This window comes from Halictus rubicundus, chromosome 16, assembly GCF_050948215.1.
Source record: "Halictus rubicundus isolate RS-2024b chromosome 16, iyHalRubi1_principal, whole genome shotgun sequence".
In the NCBI taxonomy this organism is placed as follows: Eukaryota; Metazoa; Arthropoda; class Insecta; order Hymenoptera; family Halictidae; genus Halictus; species Halictus rubicundus.
In genome coordinates this window covers 6,981,156-7,005,811 of record NC_135164.1, presented here as the reverse complement: position 1 = coordinate 7,005,811, position 24,656 = coordinate 6,981,156, and the positions used below count along the sequence as shown (strand labels likewise).

The following is a 24,656-nucleotide window of genomic DNA, read 5'->3' as shown; positions in this document are numbered from 1 at the left end:
TCCCTGTGCCGCAAAGAGTTAATAAATGAGATCAGACGTAAGACTGCGACCTTTTCAGTCAATCTCAATCAGGTATTATGATAGATTAGAAAAATGTTGTGACACGAAATTTCTTTAATTAATTTCACTTATTTTACAGAAACGACCCACTGTGCGTGGCAGTGTTAACTCTTTGCGGCACAGGATTTCAGATAAAAAACAGACCCATGTTGCAGAGGAATTTTATCGGGTTTTAACTGAAACAAAATTGGTATATTTTTATTAACGAAGGTATAACATCATGTGAAAACATAACAAAACAGTAATAGTTAATGCACAAGTGAATACATTTGTAACATTGCTTGAAGACATTACCAACTGCTTTACGTAAATAAGACGAAATATAAACCTATGCACATGCAGCTATTGTAAGATTCCGAGGTGGGACTAGAAATGTCCCACCATGCCGTAAAATACATCAAAGAAGGTGGGACACTTTTAATCCCAGCGTGCCCCAAAGAGTTAATGGGGCTGGCAGGCATTTGGCCTTGACTGTCATGCTATGTTACGCTGTGCCTTTTTTCTAGACATTTTACGTCTTAAATAAGTAAGTAATCAATTAGAAATGCATACCACCGTGTTTCTACATGTCTTTGCTACGTCTGTACAGAGCCTTTTTTCCGATACGAACACTAAATCTCTCGAAATTAAGAGAATTTCTCTGCAATATACGTATATAAACTTGCAAGGGTCAAAATCTTGCAGGGCCCGCTCTAGCGGTTACGACGCCCCGGGCAAAAAAACAGATTGCCGCCCCTTTTTAAGCACTAAGCACCGCGCTGAACAAAATGACCTTTTTTTTTTTAGCAAAATTGTCTGGCAAGGGTAGTCTGAAATTTTCTATTAATTGAATATTTAACACATCAATATTTTTCTCACACTTACAGCCAAAGCCAAAATGGCGCCCCGGGCAAATGCCCGGGTTGTCCCCCCCCCTAGAGCGGGCCCTGAAATCTTGACAAATTAACGCTTCAATATTGCAATGAGCAGTTTAAAAGTGGTCACTTGTGTTTCCTAAAAGTCCAATCTACGTCTGTATGGAGCCCAAATTGCGAATTTCTACCTCATCGTGGAGTAATTTGTAATGTTCGGCAGAAAACTCGCTTTCTGAAGCAAGTATGACGTCACAAGATGGCTGCGGCAGAGAGATTCTCATAATTTCGAGAGATTTCGTGTAGGTATCGAAAAAAGGCTCCATACAGACGTAGCAAAGACATGTACAAACACGGTGGTATGCATTTTTAATTGATTACTTGCTTATTTAAGACGTAAAATGTCTAGAAAAAGGGCGTAGCGTAACATAGCGTGACAGTCAAGGCCAAATGCCTGCCGGCCCCCTCAAGTGGCCAGGTTTTCCGAGATGTTGTTGAAGAAAGAGATAGTTACCTATCGGAACCGTGACTCCTCACTTTGCCTGGCAGTAGAGGCGGACCCGCGCCGCGCTGTGCCCGAGCCTGAGGCCCGCAGGGCGCAGCCAGTTTCCCGGCCGCGGGAGGGTCGTAGCTTCCGTTATCCCCGGCCTGTATCCCGTACTGTAGCTCCCTAGGACTCCCACGGTGCCCGTGGAGCTCTTCAACGTGGTCATGCCCACCGGCAGGCCCGCGCTCGCTCCGTTCGATTCGTACATCTGTTGCACTGAAATTCCGTAAGACACATCAGTCCCGCCATAACACCTCCATCTCTTCCGTTTTCCGTTTCCAAAATTCTTTCGCACAACCCCCTTAAACTCCGCTCGCTCGATTTTCTATTTCCGCGCGGTCACCTTACCACGTACGGGGAAAACTTTGCCCGCTCGAGCTCGAGCTCGAGCGGGCAAAGTCGACCGACTAGATTCGCCGAACGTTCTCGAAATAACGATTATCGATTCGCCCCGGCGGCATGGCACGGCGACACGAACAACTAACTAATCACTTTCGCGTTTCCCCTCGGTCCTCGATTTTTATTTCGATACCCCGGGCTGCTCTTGCGATCCCGTCCGTTCGAATGGCTCGCGACCGTAGCGCTATCGGAAATCGATGATCGACGAGGATTTCATAGCACGGAACTTCGTTATCGTTATATTTTTTGCCGATTGTCTTCCAAAGGAAACGGTCCTTTGAAAAATGGCACGACGTCCCGCTCGAATCTTTTAATATCGTGATCCCAGGCGCTGCCAAGCACAAAGCACAGAGATTCCGAAATTTTGTTCGATGTAACGCGACAACTCCATCGAGCGGCCATTTCGAGGAAAAGACTGTTCTACGTGTTCTATGCACAGGGTGTTCATTTGAAACCTTTCCAGCCGAATACCTCGAAAAAGTGTAAAACACGAGTCCAAGGATTTCGAGGGGGAAAGAGGGGACCATTTTTCAAGGTCATTTCAAGGTCAACGCGGTCTTTTCAAACGGAAACCTATATTTTTTATTATGGGCTCTTATTGTACGTAAAAACGCCGACAATTTTCGTAGGATACTTTTTTTTATCTGCGAACTAGTTTTACTCTTTTACATCTGTTGAAATAATTTTACGATAAAGGAGATTACCTCCGGATAGGATAAACTCCAAAACTAGTGCGCAGATAAAAAAAGGTATCCTACGTCTCTTTTTTATCTTTCATACTTTTCGAGGTATTCGGCTGGAAAGTTTTGAAATGACCACCCTGTGTGCACCGAATCGCTGTAAGAACCTGCGCGAGGAAAGTCGACAGGTCTATCGTGACTCTGTCGTGCTTTCTCTCCGTTCGTTTTTCATCCCCTAAATTGGTTGATTGCCGACTAGCAACTACGGCTGCTCGTTTCGTGGAACGAGTGACATAACCGGGTCTAACCGATCCAACGTTGGCATAGAAGATCGCGTTTCGAAGCTCCATAGCGGCCCGAAGGAGTTTCCGGGCGACGTAAACTAAAAATGCCACGTGGTAGTTAACCGGAGGCTCGAGAGGAAGTTAGGCGTGGAGGGGGCGAGGATAAGAGATTGTTGCCCAGGATAAACCGTACGAAGCCAGATGCAAGATACGCGCGATATACAAATGAAACGAATTCACGTTCAACGTTCAGCATTTTATTCGATATTCCCAGCGTTGTTCGACGTTAGTCGCAAAAGACGCGCGTCGCTCGCCTACAATAATGATCATCAACTTATTCATAAACCGCTTGCGACGTCCGCGAGTTAAAATAAATACAAATCTCTTGCCTGAACGAACATAAAGTTCCCTCTTCTTCGCAATATTTTCAGTCTATTACGCGTAATCGCACGCACCGCAAAGTCTTACAAGTATAATTAAAGGTACCCACGGTACACGCGAAGCTAATCGAAGCCGTGTTCGCGAAACGCGTTTAACTTTTAAAACGTTTCCCCGGCGACTTGCTTGGCACGACGGACCCTTTCATCTTAAAGTAAAAGGAAACTAACCAGATCACACAGTATGGCTTCTAGCCCTTTGGACGTGGCGAGGTCTTTGCACCGTTCCCTTTTCAAGCGATCAATTCGAATTACAAACCTAAACGTTTCGCTGGCTTTGTTTCGCTACGCAGGATAAAGATTACGAAAGCCGCGTCTCGTCTGCAATATTTACCCCTAACATTAATCTCGTCGCAGAGATTCGATGCGACAAGCTACGAGTATATTTCTCTCACATAATTTCCGATTTCCTAGAATTCATTTCGCGAGCGATAATAATTCACTTCGCCGACAAGTCAGGCCTGTCCAACCCGCGGCCCACGCAATTGTTTCAAGTCATAACTCTTGAACTGAATGATAACTTCATGACCTTTCGACATTGTTATCATAACAGAAACCGATTTGCACGAGTAAGCATTTCATCGTTCAGTAGCGATTCACGTATCGTAACTCGAGTACGAAAACGTAAAGATTTTGAAAAAGTGTAGCTGTATTTCACTAAATACAAGAAAATGTATGACATTTTTTGAAAATATCTCGATTTTTTACGTAGAATGAACGGAAGAATCGATCTGTGCAAAAAAAAGATATGCATTGCTATTTAAAGAAATGATGCAATTGTTAATTGCACATGAACTGCTGTATCTAGAAAAAAATTTAAAGGCCTACAGATGTAGTGCTCTTCGAACCATTTATCTTTCTCCTGTATCATTTTTTCGTAAATCCAATAATAACGGAGTTATGACTTGAAACAATTGCGTGGACCACCCTGTACGATCTAAGATCTAAGCTAGGACAAACAATTTGACACTGGGATCTTGAAAAATTTATCTCTCACAGGCATGCCATGATAGAGCAAAGAAGTTGCGTGGAAGCGTCGCAACGATTGATACTCGATTGAAATTCGATCGATCTCCAGGTAGGTACTTAAAACTACGTGCGACCATGCGAATCGATTGGCACTGTGGATACGTTCGCAGTCATACTAAACAGAAAGTTAACGAGTAAACAGTTTACCTACTGGAAGTTTATTAGCACGTTGATCGCTGAACAATCACCCCAAAATAATCAAAGTAATTGCGCGGACGTAAAACCTATCACAAGAATCACTTCTTGAACACTTCTGGATCCTAAAAATCTGAACGACGTGAAGCAACTGTATTATGAACGAAATTAATATTTACGTCCACGTACGACCGACGTGGCACTCAACGTGATAACAGGATTTTCAATAACTGTGCTGAACCAAAAGGAAACTTAACAATCTCCTTTTACCAAGTGAAAATATCACGTTACGTATTACTGATTTCTAAATGTTTCCAGGAAGTTTTATTCATTCTCAGGAATACTCCCTTTTAAAACAATACCAACGCACAAAAACATATTTTCCGATTTTTCAGTGCAACAACATCTCGATTTTTCAAGGGTGCTCGAGCATCAATGGTAAAAATGTTTCAAACAAAAGCGGTGTTCGGCCATCCACATATTTCGATATATCCTTTTTTCTACGATAAAAATCAAGATCACATTGATTTTTTCATCCTACTATACTATCACCTGGAGCCCATAAATAACGCTAAAATAGTTTTTCGGGCCAAAATACACCTGCGCCCGTAGACGACGAACTACAAACACGATTAATCTTGAGTTCGACGCAGTTTATTATACCAGCTGCCGCGAACAGTTTCACGGTTTACCGTTCGTGTAGATAAGCGATCGGTTTGCAGAGGTGCCGCAGATTAGATCCGTATCTTTCCTCTCCTGGAACGCGTTATCGATTCGAGTGAGCAGTGCTCGCCGAGCACAGGTGCTCGGAATCTGCTGACCTTGACACGCGGGAACATGTTTTCTCACCGGGTGAACTCTCGGATCGGGCGAAGTTTCACCGAGTATTCGGGAGAAAGGTGGGTTCGTTTTGGGATTCCCGTTATCGGCGGCGTGAATCGCGTGCTCGCGGACCTGGCCGTATATGTCGGCCGTGTTATCAGCAGTAAACCTTATCCGTCGACATTGTCCTCTCGTCGGCTCTACGTGTACATGTCGAGCCGGTTCACGGTGAAATTCCCCAGGGCGTAGGGACTGGACGAGTTGGTTCGTACCAGAACGAATCCTCTCCTCGTTCTCTGGACCCTGTCGCCGGCGAGGATGGCCGGGTACCTCGGCGGGCACATGCCCAGCAAGTAAGACAAGAACCCGCCGCAGTACCATCCCCAGAAGCCGACTTTCGAGTTGATCGACTCGGCGAAGTACATGACCGATCTGTGATGATCGCACTCGAACGGCTTGCCGATCTCCCAGCAGCCCGGCTGATTGATGCCGCCGTTCATGTAGAAGTCGACGTGCCCGCTCATCTCGACCTTCCCCTGGATGAACGCGTTCGTGTGGAACACGTCGACGAACTCGGCGTCGCTCGCGTCCAGCTTGCTATCCTTGTCGACGGTGACGAAGAGAGGCATAGCCGGGTCCAGGCCGGTGATCCTCGAGATCCGATAAGGTCGCATGTGGTTCGCGGCGAACGCGGGCACGTGGGCGCCGAGGCTGAAACCGATCGCGTGGATCTCCTTCGCCCCCGTGTCCCTCAGCCTGTCGATCAGCTGGGCCAGACACCGGCCCACGTGCGGCACGTTCCTCACGACGATGGGGTAGCAAGGCGCGGTCGCCAGACGATGCCAGTCCAACGAGATCAAGTTGTAGTCGTAGCTCTTCAGGTACTCCGTCCGCACGTCGACCAGGTACGACAGCTGCATGTCCGAGTCGTAGCCGTGTATCAGGATCTTGGTGGGATTCGATGGCACGAAGTTGGTCTCGCCGAGATTCGAGTCGGTGTCGTCGACCAGGATCTGTTGACCCTCTTTCATGTTTCTTTGGGTGTAGAGGAAGAAGGTGACCTCGTCGTCCGGGCAAGTCTGATTGGTGTTCACCAGACAGGGCCCGATGAAGTAGTCTTTGGCCGTGGTGCCCTGGTCCAGCGTGTTGCTGACGACGAGAGGCTGCGGCGTGTGCACGCCGGAGGAATATTCGACGACGAAGAGCAGCGCGAACAGAGAGGCGCGGATCGTTCTCCGTAGCATCGAGACGTCCATCTTGGCTGGTCCACCGAGTCGCTTCGAGGACCGAGGGATTCCGGGATCGACGTCAGGGCCGATTTCGCTCGACTGCCGGCAACAAACTACCGAGCGGTCCGAGCGGCGGCCAACCGTCGGCGTTGGCATTGGCGTCGCCGTCGGGGAAACTTCGCGTTGAATCAGCACGTACCGCCTCGACGAGCTCCGAATCCCTAAAGAGGGGCATGCCACACGCGACTTGTCACTGATTAGGGGTGGGGGCAGTGTAGGGGCAACCTCTGACGCACCGACACGCTCGATAAGCCTACTGCCGTTCGATCGCGTCCAGCCCTGACGAAGGTCGAACCGATGACGACTCGGAGCACGTTGTTGCGATCTATGTACCGACACACGTGACTCATTCTTCTCTCGGATCCTCGCGATTGAAACACCGTTAGAACACGACGCTATACTAGATCCCGAGCACACAATGCTCGACACAATAATAAAGACGCTTTACACATGTACGCTAACGAGCAAAACTGACTCCACACTGTTTGAAGCAACGTAACTTTTGAAAAATTCGATCAAATCACTTGAATTTTGTTGAGAAGTTAGAAGGTTTAGTTTATTAGACGAGTTATAAACGACGTTTATAAACAATTAAATGTGCGATTTTAAGTCGAGAATCGCGAGAAACGGCAATTTTTCCACTTTTAAGCGTTTGTAACGCGTAAACGAATTAACCAAGAAATGTTCAGCATGGATATAATTTATTCAAGCGAATCGAACACAATTTTGAAATTTTCAATACAGGCTCAGATAAAAAAGCTAAAAAACCAAGTTTTACTATTTCTTTTGCGATTCCGACCAATTCAAACTTTTTTCAAAAATTTTTTGCACCTCGTCTAATAAACTAATCCTTCTAACTTCTCAATAACATTCAAGTTAATTTGATCTAATTTTTAAAAAGTTATGTCGCTTCAAGTAGTGTAGACTCAGTTTTGCTCGTTAGTGTGTATCGCGAGTGTCCCATTTGAAGTCCACTCGAATATCCCTGAAATTATCCCTTAAACTGTAAAGGGCGGTCATTCGTGACGATTACGAACAGTATGTAAAATTCGTGCATTTTGATTGGTAATATTTATAATATAAAATGCGTCAACAAATCGTTTGTCAAGATCATTGCGATAATCTTAATTGAGGACGCTCGAAGGTACTGTATGAATTTTTTCAGATTTTTTGGAGAACTTTACTCACTGGAAACCGCACCAGACTGAGGGTTTACGGTTTACATTCTAAGGATTGTTCATGGTAAAGAAAAATGTTTTAAACAAAAGTTATATGGTTTCGATGGGGACATAATTCTACGTGAATGGGTTTTCTTGGAGTAGTTTTTCCCCCGTAACCACCCTTGCAGGCGAGGTATAGGGTTGAAACTTGGCAGGAAGGGTTCTTTCTTAAAAACCTATCGAACTAGCCATTTCCGGCTGGAATCGGTTGAAGGGCGTTTCTGAACTCCCGTAACCGGCTAGACCCTTTGAAGGTACAACAAGGAAATCGTCGGAGAAGTGGAAGTACAAATAAATTTGGTAAAAGCACGTGGAATTTTGCAAGAAAGGAAACACACTAAACGCAAAAGATGAAGCAAAGGTTTTCCTTAACTGAGAACCCTAAAACCGACGTTTGCCTTTGAACGCGTTTACTGGGCAAGAAATGAAGAAACGCCATCTTTTGCGATACAGAAAATTCAATTTAAATGATCCTGATGGAACTGTTGTAAAATTCATATTTATATTACTCAAAACAATCTGAGAACATGCAATGGAATTGAAGCGGAATGTAACAGAATATTGATAACAACGTTTATACTACTATTTTATCTCTTTGTCGAATCGTATCAGTTCAAATGATTACGTTTTTATTAGCTCGCTTTCTTGTCTGTCTGATTGGTACAAATTTTGTAAATGATTTTGAACTTACAAAGATTTAAAAATTTAAACATAGCTCAGAAATGGATGCCAGTACATACAAGACTAAAGAGCAGATAATAATTATTTACATAAAAAGAAATTTTTAATATACCACGTTTTTAACACTAGAACGACCGGAGCAGTCAAAATGACTGGTTCCTAATTTTTTCTTTTACAATCACTGAAATTGTAAAAATGTTTCCATCGGAAATTTTTTAATGAACCTCTTCATTGAAGCGCATATTACAATAAAAGTTGTATGAAGTCTGAATGGGCACAGTCTTGTCACTGTTACAAAGCAATATACATACGTCAGTCGCATTTATTGCTCGGTCGTTCTAGTGTTAAGAAAAAAAAGTAAAACATAAATAAGTAAATATAGTAAATAAGTAAAACATAATTCCCCTGCAGAGTCATATTGTACTCGGGTAAGACGCCGAGGGTCTACAAACGCTAGAAAAACAGAGGGGAATTATTTTTTACATTTTCAGTCCGTCTTAAAACAATGGTATATCAATAATTTTATATTTCCTTCCACAACTGCAACCTCTATCACAACAACCCAAGACGTCGTGTGTTTACTCTGGAGATGATGCTCAATGTACAGGGTGTACACACGTAATACATAAATATGCGAAGAAGCGTCTTATTATTTCGTGCAGCTCTGTAGTTGCGCCAGATGGGAAACGATACTTCCCGCGCGATCATGCGTCGGCCGGCGACCGTGAAAGCGGGCATTTACTTCCGTCGGCGTGCACCGCTGGAAGGTGAAATTTCCGTAGCGATTCGGTATGCGACTCGAAAGCTTGAACTTTCGCGATAAACGTCGCGAGGAATATTAATCGGGGCCGAAAACACTTTTACGCTCGTTTCGTAGAGCGCGCCGCGCGTGTCCCGATTAATACGCGTCTTCGACCTAATCGTCGCGTCGATCCGTTATCGGCGTTTTATTCCCGATCCGATTGGCTCTTCTCTCTCCGTATCGAATCACGCATACGATCGACAACGCGATATCGGGCGGCCAAAAAGAAAGATTTCAACGTCGGAGTGAACAATTTGTACAAGCCGTGTGATAAAAAAAAACAAAAGCGACACGCGCGCGTTCGCAAACCGTGATGCACGGTATTGAAAAGCGTACGCTTGTCAAATCAATCCAACGTAACTCGTGCCGGCGCAACGGTTGCGCATTATTGACAAAAATCCGTAACAGAATAGCTGCTCGTCGCGAGTAAACAAATATTAAATTGGCAATTATCCGGCGACGAAATCGCCGTGCATTCGAATCGGTTCGTTATTTTCGACACGCGGGGCACGGGGGGAGGAAAACCGGAGGGGTTGAAACGGGAACGGCGAATCGATAAAGGTCGTCGTCGAATTATTCATACGCGTGCCAGTCTGGCAATTAAAGGTCGATAATTGGCTAGGCGGCTTTTTCGTTTCATTGATCTAACGTTGTCATAATAAAATCGAATGGGATCAGTTTTCCAGAGACTGACAGTGGAGGAGGAGGAGGGAAGACCGGAGGTCCAGCCAAGGGATGAAGGGAGGAAAAGAGGTGCTCCGACCCATCCAGCTTGTTCCGACGATAATGGAAAAGAAACAGGGTTGAAAACGGTCGATGGCCTGTTGGAACGAGGCCAAAGTCCACCGTTACCCCGTCGCGAATACTTCTTTCTTTGTTTCTTCGAACTTCCTCTCCCACCCCCGCAGCCTAGCTTTTTCGTATTTTTCCAGTCATGCGAGCTGCTACTGTGGCAACGGTCGGCAATGGCAACGCAGTTGCCAGTCATCGCACGGGAAACTTTTCCGCGGAAAGTTCGAGAACGGGGGAATTCGTTTTTCGTCCGTGTTCCCGCGGTTAATTCACCCTTTGCCGAGGATGCACATATTTTCGCGACTGTTCCGACGAACGGACCTCCCTCCTCGAGCGAAGAATACATTTCCGGACGAAATGATAGCGTGCGTGTGCGCTGTCTCTAATTAATTTCCTTCTCGAACCACTTTGTGAACGTTAAATCATTTCGCCTGCAGCATTTCTGTTTTCCTGCGGCTTGTTCAGGAAGTCGGTGAAGTGAACGTTATTTACTAGCAGGCTCGAAATAAAACTAAATCACAAAATAAATAGATCACTCGAAATAAAAATTGGGAGTAATATTTTTAATTTATTGTTTAATTTAATCTAGTTTCTTTTTCAAGATAAATGTCGCGTTCTATGTTTATTTTCTTTCGCTACTATTACTATGGGGCAAATTATATTCGTCAACTGCTACTATTATTATGGGACAGAGGGAGTATAATACAGTATTGAGATGGAACCTTCCTCTTTCGAATGAGCCCTTTACCGGCGACAAAATACTCTTATACAAGGACGAAAACTTGAGGCACGTGAAACCATTCTTTGCCGGTAATGTAGTCGCTCTACCTTATCGCGAATCTACGAAGAAGTCGTTTTTCACGGATTATTAATGGATTATTGTTATCGATGTGTTTTTACAATAAAATCGGATAGACAAGCGTCGCAAAAATACAAAACGTGCGTTGCAAGAATGAATGCAACGCGGTAAGACTTTGGCGGCGAAGAGCCCGCGCAAGATGTGTTGAGCGGACCAATACTGTACTCCGGCGTTTCATTTTGAAATTTTAGTCTTGGAGAAATTTCAGATAGCACGCGTCTGCTATCATTTTGTCCAGGAGTGCCGGCGGCTCGACGAGATTCCGGCGAAATCGAGGCCGTCGCCGAAACGGCGATCGTTGACCGCGCGAAAAGAACGCGAAATCTCGTCGATCGCGGCCGCGTGCGATCGCGGACGACTGTGCAACCAGGCTCGCTATAAATCAAAGCTGCTCGGTTTGTCGGTTATCACGGAGTGACCGCAAACAAATTGCGCCGGGGCTCGCGCGCGATCTGTTGTAATAAGGTATAATGCGGCGCGATTATTGTCCGATAATTGCACGCAATTCGTTTGGACAAAGTGGCCGTCGATTGGTCGATTTTATGGTCGAAACGGCCGTACGCGCGGGCGTTTTCCGCCTCCACCGACCATTCGATAATGGTTTCCGGTTCGCGCGACAGATCATTGCCCGATTACCAAGGGACAACGGATCATGATAGAGATGGATCTTTAAAATCAAATTTCTTTGTTTCTGCTGGTCGTTACGGAGCCAGGGGCGTAAACCACAGGAGAGAGAAGAGAGAAATACGGTGAAACGCGGAGGATGGGGGTAGTTGGGAACGGTGCTCCGCTTGTAACTTGTAACGTTCGGATTTAATGGAGCGCGGTGACTTGATAACAGATAACGGGGCATTGTAAGATTTATGAACGTCTCGTGATGCGGATAATGTCTCACCTATTCGCCTCGCCAGCGGCAGACTTTACTACGGCTGAATTATTCGCGGGACGGAAATTAAGGCTGGAAGGCCGGCTGTCTTTTAATCTCCGCGAAACGTTTCCTCGGTTTCGTGCCGCCGCCGCCGCACCGCCACCGTTCTCGCTCCTTTGCCGAATAGAGAATTGATACCGTCAGGAAATTCAATGATACATCGGTACCACGCACGCACGAATCACGGAAGTTCTTTTCCGAGAGGATCTACGAGCTGCAACCTCTCTCGAAAACATTACTGTCCAGACAAGTTGAATGGCGCGCCGAATATACAGGCTGTCCAACTTCTTCTTCGTTGCGAGCCGTACGGTCCCCATCATCAATCTGTCCGTTCCCTCGCAGGCTCCTTTTTACGCTATAGTTACAGGTCCGCGATAGAAACAAATGCCATGCGACGACCGTGTCAAACAGAAGAGGAACTTCGCTTCCCACTTTTGCGGAAGTGCCGTTCCACGACGAAATTATAAGTCCTTCTAGATCTAGATCATTGGTTGGCAATCGAGCGTTCTACCTTTTGCCGAAGAACTTTTAACCTCGGTATTCATACTGATTCGTTCTCGAAGCTAAATATGAAATTTTCCTATGTTACGAAGAATAAAATTGTATCTGTTGCAGAACGTTTTATGGATCTATCTTCTGATCGAGATCTGCTAAACGTCAAGGGCCCAACTGTCGCGGCTTATCTTCTACGGAATTATTTCATACAGAGGTCACTTTAAGATCATACACAGAACACGACCACACAGCTGAACAGTGTTGTACAACAAGCAAGCACATAGAGGTCTGATGCAAGTTTGTATAAACATTCCACGTGTAAGTGCAAACGTTGCTTCGTGTAAGCAGCAATTTACAGCGGGCTGATTGCTGTTACGAGTCAAATGAAAAGTTGCAATTGAACCGAATTCGTTTCACCGAAATCGATTGCAATTTTTCACGGTAACGTTGAAAGCAATGCAATTTGGAACGAACTTTATTAACCGAGAAAAAAAGAATTCGATCGCGCACACCTTCGTCGGCAAGGAAAAAGTTCATTTATTTCGTCACAGTGGAATTTTTAATTTCGAAAGTTTTCTAGAGTGTGGATAGCTTCAGCTTCGAAACGACCCGACGTAGAATGCCAGTTTTGATCAAGAATATCGAACCGGAAGATCTGGAGTCGGCAGAGATTTGCTGGATCAGAATTAATTAGACTCAATTCTTGTCGATTACTATTCGCGAGGTTTTACCGAATCGCATGGTTACCCGATGAACGTTATGAATATGATTTTCATTCAACGCAGAAAATTGCAACAAAACAGTAGTTAAACAGAGATTCATTTCTTCTCTTAATAATTTTAATAAAATAATGTAAAAGTATCCTTATATCTCTGAACTTCTGTAACTTAGAACCGAAATACACTAACAAAAGTTGATGGTAATCGCGAGCCTGTCATGCAAATAACGATAGGAATATCTTCCAATTTCGAACGGCGAAGTTATGCGAATTACGGTGCAGTGTAAAAAGTTGACGCGACGATACAAGTACCGGAAGTGAACTCGCAGATCGTCGGAAGCAACAACGAAGCAGGATGTAAAAAGCGATGCTGTCAGTGGGAAACTTAGTCGCGGTATTACGAAATTCACAAATTTGATAGGATTTAAATATTATCTCTGTTTCAGCGTCGAGTCGATTTCGCTTGATTTCAGCGAAATGAAGAACGCTTTGCCGGGTTTTATCAGACGCCTACCGCCGGCCATTTTGTTCGACGCGTGTACCGTGATATTTTACTCGGCGCGCTATGACTTTCTCGCGCGACTGTAATTTCCGTTCGGAGGACACGGGAAATAATAAATTTTACGATCGACCGTCGGGGGTAATATTCAGATTACCGTAATGCAAATTCTAAAAACGATCGGGTGCGCAAGGCGGACCGTAACGCGGTGAGAGACTCGATGGCAATTTACATTGCCAACGAAATTTATGATTTTCAAATCGGATTAACTGCTCAGACATTCGTTTACTTGGTTTGTTGGCCCGTTTTCATTTGCATTAAACCGAGCGAAATACAGCGGATTCGCGATCAAAGTAAACGGAGGCTCCGCTCTTTGCACTTTGGATTTACAGGAGCTTTTTGCTAATCAATTTATTCCGTACCATTTATTCCGTACCGGTCTGTATTCCGACGTCGATTGCTTTATTAAAACTCTAATCGACTTCGTTTCACGGGACGTGCTTGCCGATGTCGTTTACGAACACCACTTTTCGCCGGTTTATATCGCGGAGATAATATTTGAATCTCAGTCTCGCGAGCACGGTATCGATTGTTTTTAAGGTTATTATCGAAGATGAGGATTGCCCGTTTCCGGTGAACTATCGCGAAGTTGTTCCGGAACGTTCATTTAGTTTCACCTGTGTTCCCGTTAAATTAATCCTCGCGCAAAATTAATTAGTCCTCGCCGTGATAAATTAATACGCGGCACGCTGTAAAAGCGTGCGACAGGTACTGTTTCCGCGGGGCGTTGATCGCGCCAAATTATGCACAGTTTACGAGCTACGAACGCAGAGATGCATCCTTCATTCATTGGCTCGACCCGTCCGAAGGCGTGTAACTTATAAACTAATTAAACGGAAACTCGTCTCGTCGGTGGAAAAATATGTCGATATCACTAACACAAGGCTCGTTGACCCTCCTGCTTTTCTCGCGCGACGAACAAACACGAGGGGCGGAAGTTCGGTTTCAATTTCCGCTTGGTCTCGTCCGAAATCTGCATACAGCGGCGGCCATTTGCCTACGTGCGAGTCATCTTTCGAATATCAATTACTTTCTCCCTTGTCGTGAAATTATTTCGAGAAATCTAAAAGGACAAAACTAGTTCGCCTGTATCATTGTTTAGAAAACAAGGGAGAACATTTTGAACATTTCTTACAGTTACAAAGAAATTACAAACTTTCTCGCAGTGTAAGTATCACTCGCTCTACTTCTCTTCAAATATCTCCGAAGCTGGTGCGCGGATAAAAAAATTATCCTACGAAAATTGCTGGTCTTTCTACGTACAATGAGATCCCATAATAAAAAATATAGCTTTCCATTTGAAAAAACAAAGTTGACCTTCGAATCACCTTCAGAACCCCACCCAAACAAAAAACAGATACTGTTCTATACTTTAGAATGTGATTTGAGAAACAAAAGAGGTGAAACACCTCTTCATATTGCTGCTCAGAAGCCCACGAAAAAGTTGTCGAAAACTTGTGCAAAATATGATTTGAGAGATAAAAAAAGATGAAACACCTCTTCATACTGCGGCTCCGAAACGGAATGAAAAAGTTGTGGAAATGTTGCTAAAATATGGTGCAGAACGTGTGATGTGATTTACTGTTCTATACTTTTCTAATATCTTTCATACTTTTCGACATACTCGGCTGGAAAGTTTGCAAATGAACACCCTGTATGTCAACAACACGGGTTTTCTCTTCGTTTACAATCCTCGAGGTCCTAGGCCTCTTCGCGGCCCCTGATGGGGTACACCCCGCGGTAGTGGGGATAGTTCTGCGACGTTTATCATCCAGGCCTCGGCGACATATACAGGGTCATCCGTTTTTAAACGGCCAAACGTCAACCAGCTATAGAGGACCCCAAATGGAACAACTTTCACCCCTAACACTTTTTTTGATTCGAAGTGATTTCATTCAGTCTCCACGGCGTGCCCCATGTCAAAAAAAAACCAAGATCCAAAGGTCATAATTAATCATAAATACCCCTATTTATTTTAAACCAAACAAAGGAAAAATCATCAAGATACATAATTGCAGTCCTAATATATTTAATCTTAAGTGTGACGCAAAAAATGACGGGTTTTTGCAATTATCTAAAAATCAAGACCGAATCAAAAAAAGTGTTACGGGTGAAAGTTGTTTCATTTGGGCTCCTATATAGCTGGTTGACGTTCGGCCGTTTAAAAACGGATGACCCTGTATAGAGAAATCACTGTATACGGCCGCCACTGTACGTTCGAGTGTCTCGAATTTCCTCGAGCGAAATTGAAATTCGAAGAAGGCTGGAGGGTAAACGGGCTGCCGAGCAACGACTAAACAGCGACACAACATGGAGGATGGACTTTGTGTAGTGGTAGATCGGAGTTGCTTTTTTTTCGACTCACATGGGTAGCTGCCTGGAGGAAGAGTTTGGGGGTTGTATGCGTTATGGGGACGCCTGGGGGCCGTGACGCGTTGTCTCCAGAAGCAGAGGACCGTCGCCGTGACCATGCCCGCTACGCTCAGGATCAGCAAAACCAGAGCGATCGTGAACCAGGTCGGCTGCATGCCCAGGATCGTTGACGCCTCGGAGTCTGAAACGGTGCAAGCACGGTGATAATTAGACTGGGAAATAATATTCGACCGCGATTCCAACAAACAGTGTTCCAACTTGAAACTATTGTGTCGCAAGGTGACCCGTCCAACGAGGGTATAACACGGTATGTTCCAACCACCGCACAGAAGCCCGCTTTTTGTGGCCAAAATTCAATTTTTCAAGGTTAATAGATTAAAAAATTTCTTTTTGCTATAAACTGATAACTCTTCGAAGCTCCTAAATCCAAAATATTATTGATTTTAGGTAATTGTATAATCAGATACGGCGTTCTAAACACAAAATCATAAAATTGAACGTTCTATTGAACGTTTTAAATACCACTTAGAGGATATCAGAAAACAAGTTATAATTATGATTTTTTATATGTTAGTAGATGTACTTTAAGTTCTAAATGCCGTCATAAACATTTTTTAATCCATAAACGAATATTCCAAGTTTATAACAATCTAAGCTTTAAAAAGGGTTTTAAAAAAATGTTTAAAAGTGTTAAACTTTGGACTTAGTTTATACGTAAGTTTAAACATTTGTTAAAAAGAATATGCAAAGTTTAGCCGCTACCTCTTGCTACTTTTAACTCTGTATTCATTTTAATAAAGGCGTCCGAGGTATTTTGACGTTGCGTTCGGGACCCGAACCCGCTTTATCTGTGACGATAATGACGATAATGAAGATACTGATAACTTTGAATAACTTTGACTCAGATATGGAAGAAATATAGGTGAATATTACAGTCTTTTTCTAAATCATAAAAAATTCTATGACTATTGTTATTTCTTCTTTTTTCTATAGGTTATACTAATTTAAAACATGGCATTAAGTGTCTCAATGATATTGTTCTATGAAAATGATGAAAAACATCGATTTACAAAATTTTTTAATCGGGCCACGAAATACTGTCCTCTAGATCGCCATGATAACCCTGCCGTAAAAAATTTTTAATTTTCAATGTCAGATTCGTTATTAGCGACTGCAAGAACTCCTAATTACCAACTTTCAGAAAATGATGACAACATTTTGAATTTTGTCTTCTGGACCACTGTGCACCGCAATTAACTGAAATTTTGAGAGGTTGGACAGAAGAGGGGGACGTCACCTAATATAAAATATCAGCTTCGGGTGTCTGTTATTTGCTCGGATATTAACAGAACACTTTCGGCATCGTACATTGAAATCTGTCTAGTCTAGACAGACGCTGCTAATGCAATCGCTTCTCGTCGGCTGAATCGGCTCGAACTTCAAGGAGAAACTCGGGTACAGTAGAACCTCGCTCGTTGCAATCTGGTTTATTGCACGGAATCCTCGTTCGCTCCATACCGACGCGGCGATCCCTACCACGAGTTGTTCGAAGTTCTGGAACTCGTGGTGGGGATTGCGGTGGTTCCGTAGGGGAAATACCTAGCGGGAAAGTGGAAAAACAGATCGCGTGATTGCAGAATCTCGATTTTCTAATCCCGGTTCCTGCAACGAGCATGGTTCTACTGTGTACTCGTGTTTCAGTCGATAAGCGAACGTTGTTATGAGAAACGAGGGTCGGTGTCCTTCGAACGAACGATGAGCGAAAAACTTACTGGCACAGAGTTTGGAGGCAGCCTCGTCGGAGCCATCGCCGCAATGATTCACACCGTCGCAGAGGAGGTCTTTCTCTATGCAGAATTCTTTCTCGGTGCACCGGAAGTCCTTGCAGGTGTGCTCTGGAAACGGAAGAAAAAAGAAATTGAACGTTCACCGTGGCGGAAGGGGCGAGCCGAGAACCAACCAGAGGAAAAAAATAATGAAAGCATGGTGTTTCGCGGACAAGTGCATTGGCCCTGCGAAAGGGTTATGCACCCCTCGAGTCGAGGGCTCTCCGACAGGTGTCGGGGCTTCAACGATAGGCTAGTTTTGAAACGCGGCGCGCTTTTTCGCGACGAACCCTCCCTCCGGCTATTACTGTCGCGGCCGCCATTTAGCGGTGCAACCCCTAAAATTCATTCCTTGAACTAACACGTTGACCCATATGTGGGTGACGGAATTATCTGCCCGGGTTTCAAACTGAATTTTTACGTTAATATTATTGATTGCACCAGGTTTGATTAGGATCTGTAAAATCCAAGAAAGTTGGAGGACTACTCAATATCGTACATTTAATTCTTTTCAATTTTTCTTTCATTAACACTAGGTTTACGGAGCATTAAAAGTGAGTATTTTACATTACTTTATAAAAGTAAGAAGAATGTGTCTAGCCAAGTTTTCTAAATAAATATATACCTAATATATAATATATAATGTAAACCCGTTTTTTAAATAATATATACCTGAGGATATAAGTTTGTTGAGTAATTCCACGTAGATGGATCTTCAGAATCTCAATAATCGTAAATCAAAAATATTAGAATCCGTCATTTTGTGACGGGTCCCGTAAACCTAGTGTTCAATAACTTTGATTTCATGGAATTTTTGATGTTTCTAGTTTGGCAGTCAAAATGTTAACGCGGTAGACGATCTTCATCGATTTTGTTCCAATCTTCTTTCAGTTTCAGAATTTGAAACCTCTTTGTGATTTTAGGCATGCATACGGTCTGGGTGCAGTAAAGGAGAGATACTGGCAAGGAATTGTTTCGAATAAGAATTTTTAGCGACGCCTCAGAGCAGGGCCCGCTCTAGGGGGGTGGACAACCCGGGCATTTGCCCGGGGCGCCATTTTGGCTTTGGCTGTAAGTGTGAGAAAAATATTCACTTAATAGAAAATTTCAGACTGCCCTTGCCAGACAATTTTGCTAAAAAAAAAGGTCATTTTGTTCAGCGCGGTGCTTAGTGCTTAAAAAGGGGCGGCAATTTGTTTTTTTGCCCGGGGCGTCGTAACCGCTAGAGCGGGCCCTGCTCAGAGGGTGCGGTCGAACACTTAGTGTTACAGTTGAAAGCTGGACTTCTCCTAGACATTGAAACGCGTAAGAAATGAGAAGTTTGTCGAAGATATCTCCGCGGCAGACTGTAACAAAGTGGCCGATGATGGAACGCGGGGGTAATGACTCCTCCCATTCCGGTTCGCAATTATAACTCTCGAGGGCGGTTCGGAATCGAAGGTAATAAAACGGGAAACGTAGGGTTAAAGGATTGGCGCGAGAGAAATGGCTGGACGGGATCGAGGAAAAACCGGCGACCGTCGGTGATGGGGGTGGGAGGGAAGAGAAGCGTAATTTTCTATAATTTAATAGTTGAAATTCTTTTCGCCTTTATCTCCTCCGTTTGTTCCTGGCCATTCTGCAGGATTCGAAGAATTCCTGAGACGGGGGGAAGAAAAAGTGGGAGGAGCGACGGGGCGAGTCCTGATTAAAATGGGATCGAGTTACCTACAAATCTTTCGCGACGTATCCCTTCGCAGAAATGAAACGAACCTCTCTGCCGATGTTGACTAAACGGTTCCGAGAGATTGTAATTTTTCAAACGATTGCGCGAGGAGCGGCGGATTCCTCTAATAATCGAGAGAAGCCCCTATACAGGGTGGTTCGGCAACTCGCTGCTGGTGAAACCGAAAAGGGGTTGATTCTGCATAAAAAAGAAGTCGAAAATGCAGAGTAAAGTTTTAGTGTACGCCCAATTTTCAAACTCATTCTACATTCTCGACAGACATTTTTAATGTCGAATCACCCTGTTAACTGTAAAAGTTACTCGTATCCGGACGATTTCGAATAGTTTGTAAAATTCGTGCATTTTGCTTGATAATATCTATAATATAAAATACGTCAATAAATTGTCTGTCAAGATCAACGCGATTATCTTAATTGGGGATGTTCGAAGGTACTGTATATGAATTTTTCAGATTTTCTGAGAACTATTACTCACAAAAAATTGCATCAGACTAAGGATTTATAGCGGGGCGGTGGATTTCTATAATAATCGCCGAGAGAAGCCGCTATACAGGGTGGTTCGGCAACTCGCTGGTGGTGAAACCGAAAAGGGGGTGATTCTGCATAAAAAAATAAGTCGAAAATGTAGAATTTTAGTGTCCACCGAATTTTCAAACTTGATTTTCTCGAAAACGAGGGCTCCTGTGAGAAAATTTTATTCCACATTCTCGACTGATATTTTTAATGTCGAATCACCCTGTTAACTGTAAAAGTTACTCGTATCCGGACGATTTCGAATAGTTTGTAAAATTCGTGCATTTTGCTTGATAATATCTATAATATAAAATACGTCAATAAATTGTCTGTCAAGATCAACGCGATTATCTTAATTGGGGATGTTCGAAGGTACTGTATATGAATTTTTCACATTTTTTGAGAACTATTACTCACTAAAAATTGCATCAGACTAAGGATTTATAGCGGGGCGGTGGATTTCTATAATAATCGCCGAGAGAAGCCGCTATACAGGGTGGTTCGGCAACTCGCTGGTGGTGAAACCGAAAAGGGGATGATTCTGCATAAAAAAGTAAGTCGAAAATGCAGAATAAAATGTTAGTATCCGCCGAATTTTCAAACTCGATTTTCTCGAAAACGGGGGCTCCTGTGAGAAAATTTTCTTCCACATTCTCGACAGACATTTTTAATGTCGATTCAGCCCGTTTACGGTTGTACCAGCAGTAACCGAACACCCTGTATATTTTCGATCGAGCGAAACTTTCGACGCGAATGGAGTTTTGCGATTCTACCGAATGAAAACTCGCGAGGGGCTCGTTGTTAACTTCCCGCAGGGCATTATGGACTCTGGGAACTACGCCACTTCCAAGACCGGGGAACGTTTGAGTTCGGAACCTCGTAAATTCTGCAAATAAATTGGTTCCGAAGTCTATTTCGCGTTAAGCGCCCGTTAATTATTTGCCCGATCGCAGCCATAGGTTCGTGACTTCTCCGGTATTTCAAGGATTGCCTCCGCGCCGCTGCTAATTCGTGTAAACAATTTCCAGTTTGGTTCCGAAGCATATTTCTCCGTCGAGAATCGTCGCTTCGCGGTGTTTGATCGTGCGAGCCGCTAACGTCGATTCAACGAGCACAGAACGCGCAATTGTACGTAAGTTCTGGGAACGTTCCGCTTGATTACTATGCGACGCTAACGTTCACGGTAGTCGGGGGGGGGGGGGGGGGGTGTTTGCTTAACGACTATTGTTAATTTCATCGGTGCGCCGAGCAAATTAGAGCGGATTCGCGCTCACGGCGTTGTCCACCGTGAAATTATTAGGGCAATCGGAAGGTTAAACACCGTCGCGTAGAAATATTCCCTCCTGTCGTTGGCGTTGTTTTCATCGATTAGTATCGGCAACGATGCTAATGGCTGCTAACGAGCCGCCACTGCAAATGGCGCTCTTACAACGCGAACGTTCGAATTGCTTCGCAACGGCTCCGACGCCATTACACCCTGCAAATGGGGAAACGCTATAATCTACCAAGAATCGATCGAAAAGTAATACCCTATGTTTTATTCATTTCTCGTTCTCTCTCTCTCTCTCTCTCTCTCTCTCTCTCTCTCTCTCTCTCGACGGAATCTCTTGATCTTCCGGCAAACGAGTGATCGAGACTTCTCCTTCCTTCTCTCATTGCCTCGATCCGATTCGTGCCGATCTTTCTGTAATTGACCGTGTGTACCCTCTGTCCGTTTTTCGAGCAAGATTTCTTGCACTGTTCCGAATGGAACGCCATTAGTACATTGCATCGGGACTGCAACTCGTTAACAATGGATCGCGATCGGAGTCGCGTGCAACGTGAAAATGACAAGACCGCCGCGACCTGACTTTTTTCTCTGAAAGTTAACTTGGAACGCATTGTCCCCACTTCGAAAGGGTTAAGGGACCGCACGGGGAAACAAAATGTTCGACGTTCTTGCCCGTTAGGGTTCACGGTGCCGTCGAACATTCATCGTCGCACGGCTGTGTACCCGAATGGTCCCGACGAGGCTCGCAGTCGCAGCGACGTTGCCGGTGATGGACAAACGGCGAAAATGGCGTCGCGCGAATGCATATAAACACATTAGTCGTTGGTAACGAGGCCGCCTCCGCGCCGTTCCCGTCGACGTTGCCTTGCTGCCGGAATTCTGACGCATCCAGGCTCCACCGGAAACGGAGTGGAGGCTGAATCTTGGCACAAAGGTTGCGCCAGAGTGCTGCCGCGATGAATGCGCCGCGGCATGGGAGGCATCCCCATGGAAATATTCCCTCCGCCCCTAATTCCGCGTCGAGGTCGCTACACCGTCGACCCTACGATGCGCGTACGTATCGTTTCGGAAAAGTAGCACGACGAATTTCGACTCCGCTCCCCCTCCCCTTTTACGACGAGATGCCGGTCGATTTAACGCGACAAACCTGATCCTGTCCTCTGAGTTTAACCCTTTGCACTCGAAGCTACTTTAACTCCGAAACGAAACATTTCTTCCGACCTAAAGTATTTTCCTTCTATAGATTTTTTTTTTCGTGTTGCACGTACGAAAATAGTGCAATTTACTCGTACAATGCTGAAGTTTTTAGTCATTTATTGAATACGAACAAATGTAGTAATGTGAAAAATATTTTTAATAATGATGCAGCAATTTTTAGTGGCGCTTTACAGTCGAGTGCTAAGGGTTCATCTTCGCGAAACAAATTTTCCTCTCAACCTCTGCAGGGATACTGGCACGTGTACGTTTCATTTCATCTCAAAATCGAAATTTGTGGGGGAAAATATAAGTTCTCTACAGACTTTCTCAAGGATAAAAACAAGAAATTCGTCGTTCTGTAAAAATAAATCGAGAAAGGGAATAAAATTTTGTCGAGAAAATCGAGTTTGAAACGAATATGCGTGTTATTAGGCACGAATCGACCAACCCATTCTACTTCCTTCATATATATAAATCGTCGAAAAAAATATTCCTTATTTTCGCATGTCGAATCATCCCTGTTTTTTCTTCGTCAGAAAGTTCGTTCCTGAAGAGGTTGGTCGAACGAATGACTCTTTCTGATTTGTATTGTCTCGATTTTATATTTCTGGTTCTCGTTACCGTTTACTCAATTAAGAGTAACGAATTTATTGGTGATTTAACGGGACATTGAAAGTCGATAGTGGACTCTTATCGAAGTATATATATAAACAATGTGAAAATGTTGACGCTGGTCTAGTGGCGTTCGAACGTTAAATGGACATCGACGTTAAAATGGATGAGTTATTTCTGTGTGGCCCACGGACAGATGGAAAGTTTATTAGAACGACGGCCGATCACGCAATCATATTTTCAAGTTTCTTTTCCGTGGCCCTTCGCTCGATTCATCCTCGCCGATTCAGCTAATGCGCTGTATAAGCACGCAATGCATTTCATGAATGGGCCGCGGTTCGTTTGCTCTCGCGGAATCGTTCCCGCTTCCTGAACGAAAGTACGATCTCAATTCACTCGAAACGACCGAGTTATCCTTTCTTTTACGAGTCCTACGGCCAAGAATATTGACTTTTCTTCCACCGACGTGAGAACGGCCTCGGGATCCTTTCGCATCGGTTCCAACAGTCCTTTTGCCCCCTTTCGCCGCTTCCATCTTGGAATAACGGCACGCGAAATCGAACCGAACCGTACTCCTCGCACGAGCGCAGCGTCGTTGCGCTTCGCGGAAAAAAGAAAGCTCCGCGAGCAGATTTTCTCCCCGAGCGACAACGTTTGATGAACTTCACCAGAATTTCCCAGAATCCATCTCACCTGCTCGATTGACAGCCACCCCTTCTCCGCTGACCGCCGAAATTCCATTGTAATTATTTGCCGGTGGATCCGTGGCCCGCAGCTCGGCTCGGTCGGATTATTATTGCATTAACCTTATCGATTTCAAAGGCCAGCGTCCGGTCGGGAATTTGTCTTCCTCTGTTTTCGGCGGGAGCTAATTCGATTATCGAATTTCGAGTTTCTACGTCGCACGGTGGTCGGGAAACGCTGAAGTTCATACTTTTATACACTTCTAGTTGATACTTTTGTATTATTTTGAAAATGTAGCTGCCACTAGACGCTACTTTGGTCATCCGATCGGTTTTTGTGACGCGGGGGTAGCACGGTATTTGTTACAAGCATATTTTCTGGAGAAATTTAGATGTAGTGAAATTTGTTAAATGAGCATCGTAATGTTAATAGACTCGGTATTAGTTTCAATATATTTTTCCATTCTTTGTCCTTAATATTCATTTTGTTACTTATAATAGCATCTCTTACTTTCAATATAGCAGGAGCATTTTCATGTACAGCCTCTATTGCATATAAACTACACAAAACTAACTTTACGAAACTTTCAATAAAATCTCGGTAAACGATTTTATTAACAAAATTTTAACTTGGAAATTTGAAAAGAATGAATGAAAAATTGAAATCGTCTTTTGAAATTTTAAGTTCAGAATCGTAGAGTTACCGAAAACATTCTACCACCAAATATTTATGGAAATCAAATCATTTTTCACATACCCGTCCGCCATATTGAATCCGCCATTTTTTTGTAGTTTTTATATCAGATTCATGTGCAACGGCTCGAGAAATAAGGGAATACTAATTTTCAAGAGAGTCCAATAACTTTTTGT

The 24,656-nt window shown here is 44.1% G+C and overlaps 1 protein-coding gene across 2 annotated transcripts in view; it reads right to left on the bottom strand.

The window, feature by feature from the left end:
* Nucleotides 1–4,836: 4,836 nt before the first annotated feature.
* LOC143362018 (uncharacterized) overlaps nt 4,837–24,656 on the bottom strand; it is a 126,957-nt gene continuing 107,137 nt past the window's right edge. For both annotated transcript variants that reach the window (XM_076801787.1, XM_076801788.1), the window contains exons 4-6: nt 17,733–17,855; nt 15,953–16,141; nt 4,837–6,694 (exon numbers count right to left, since the gene is read on the bottom strand). In XM_076801787.1, coding sequence (XP_076657902.1) covers nt 5,445–6,694; nt 15,953–16,141; nt 17,733–17,855 — 1,562 coding nt within the window. In that variant the 3' untranslated portion in view covers nt 4,837–5,444. The remainder of the gene's footprint in view (nt 6,695–15,952; nt 16,142–17,732; nt 17,856–24,656) is intronic.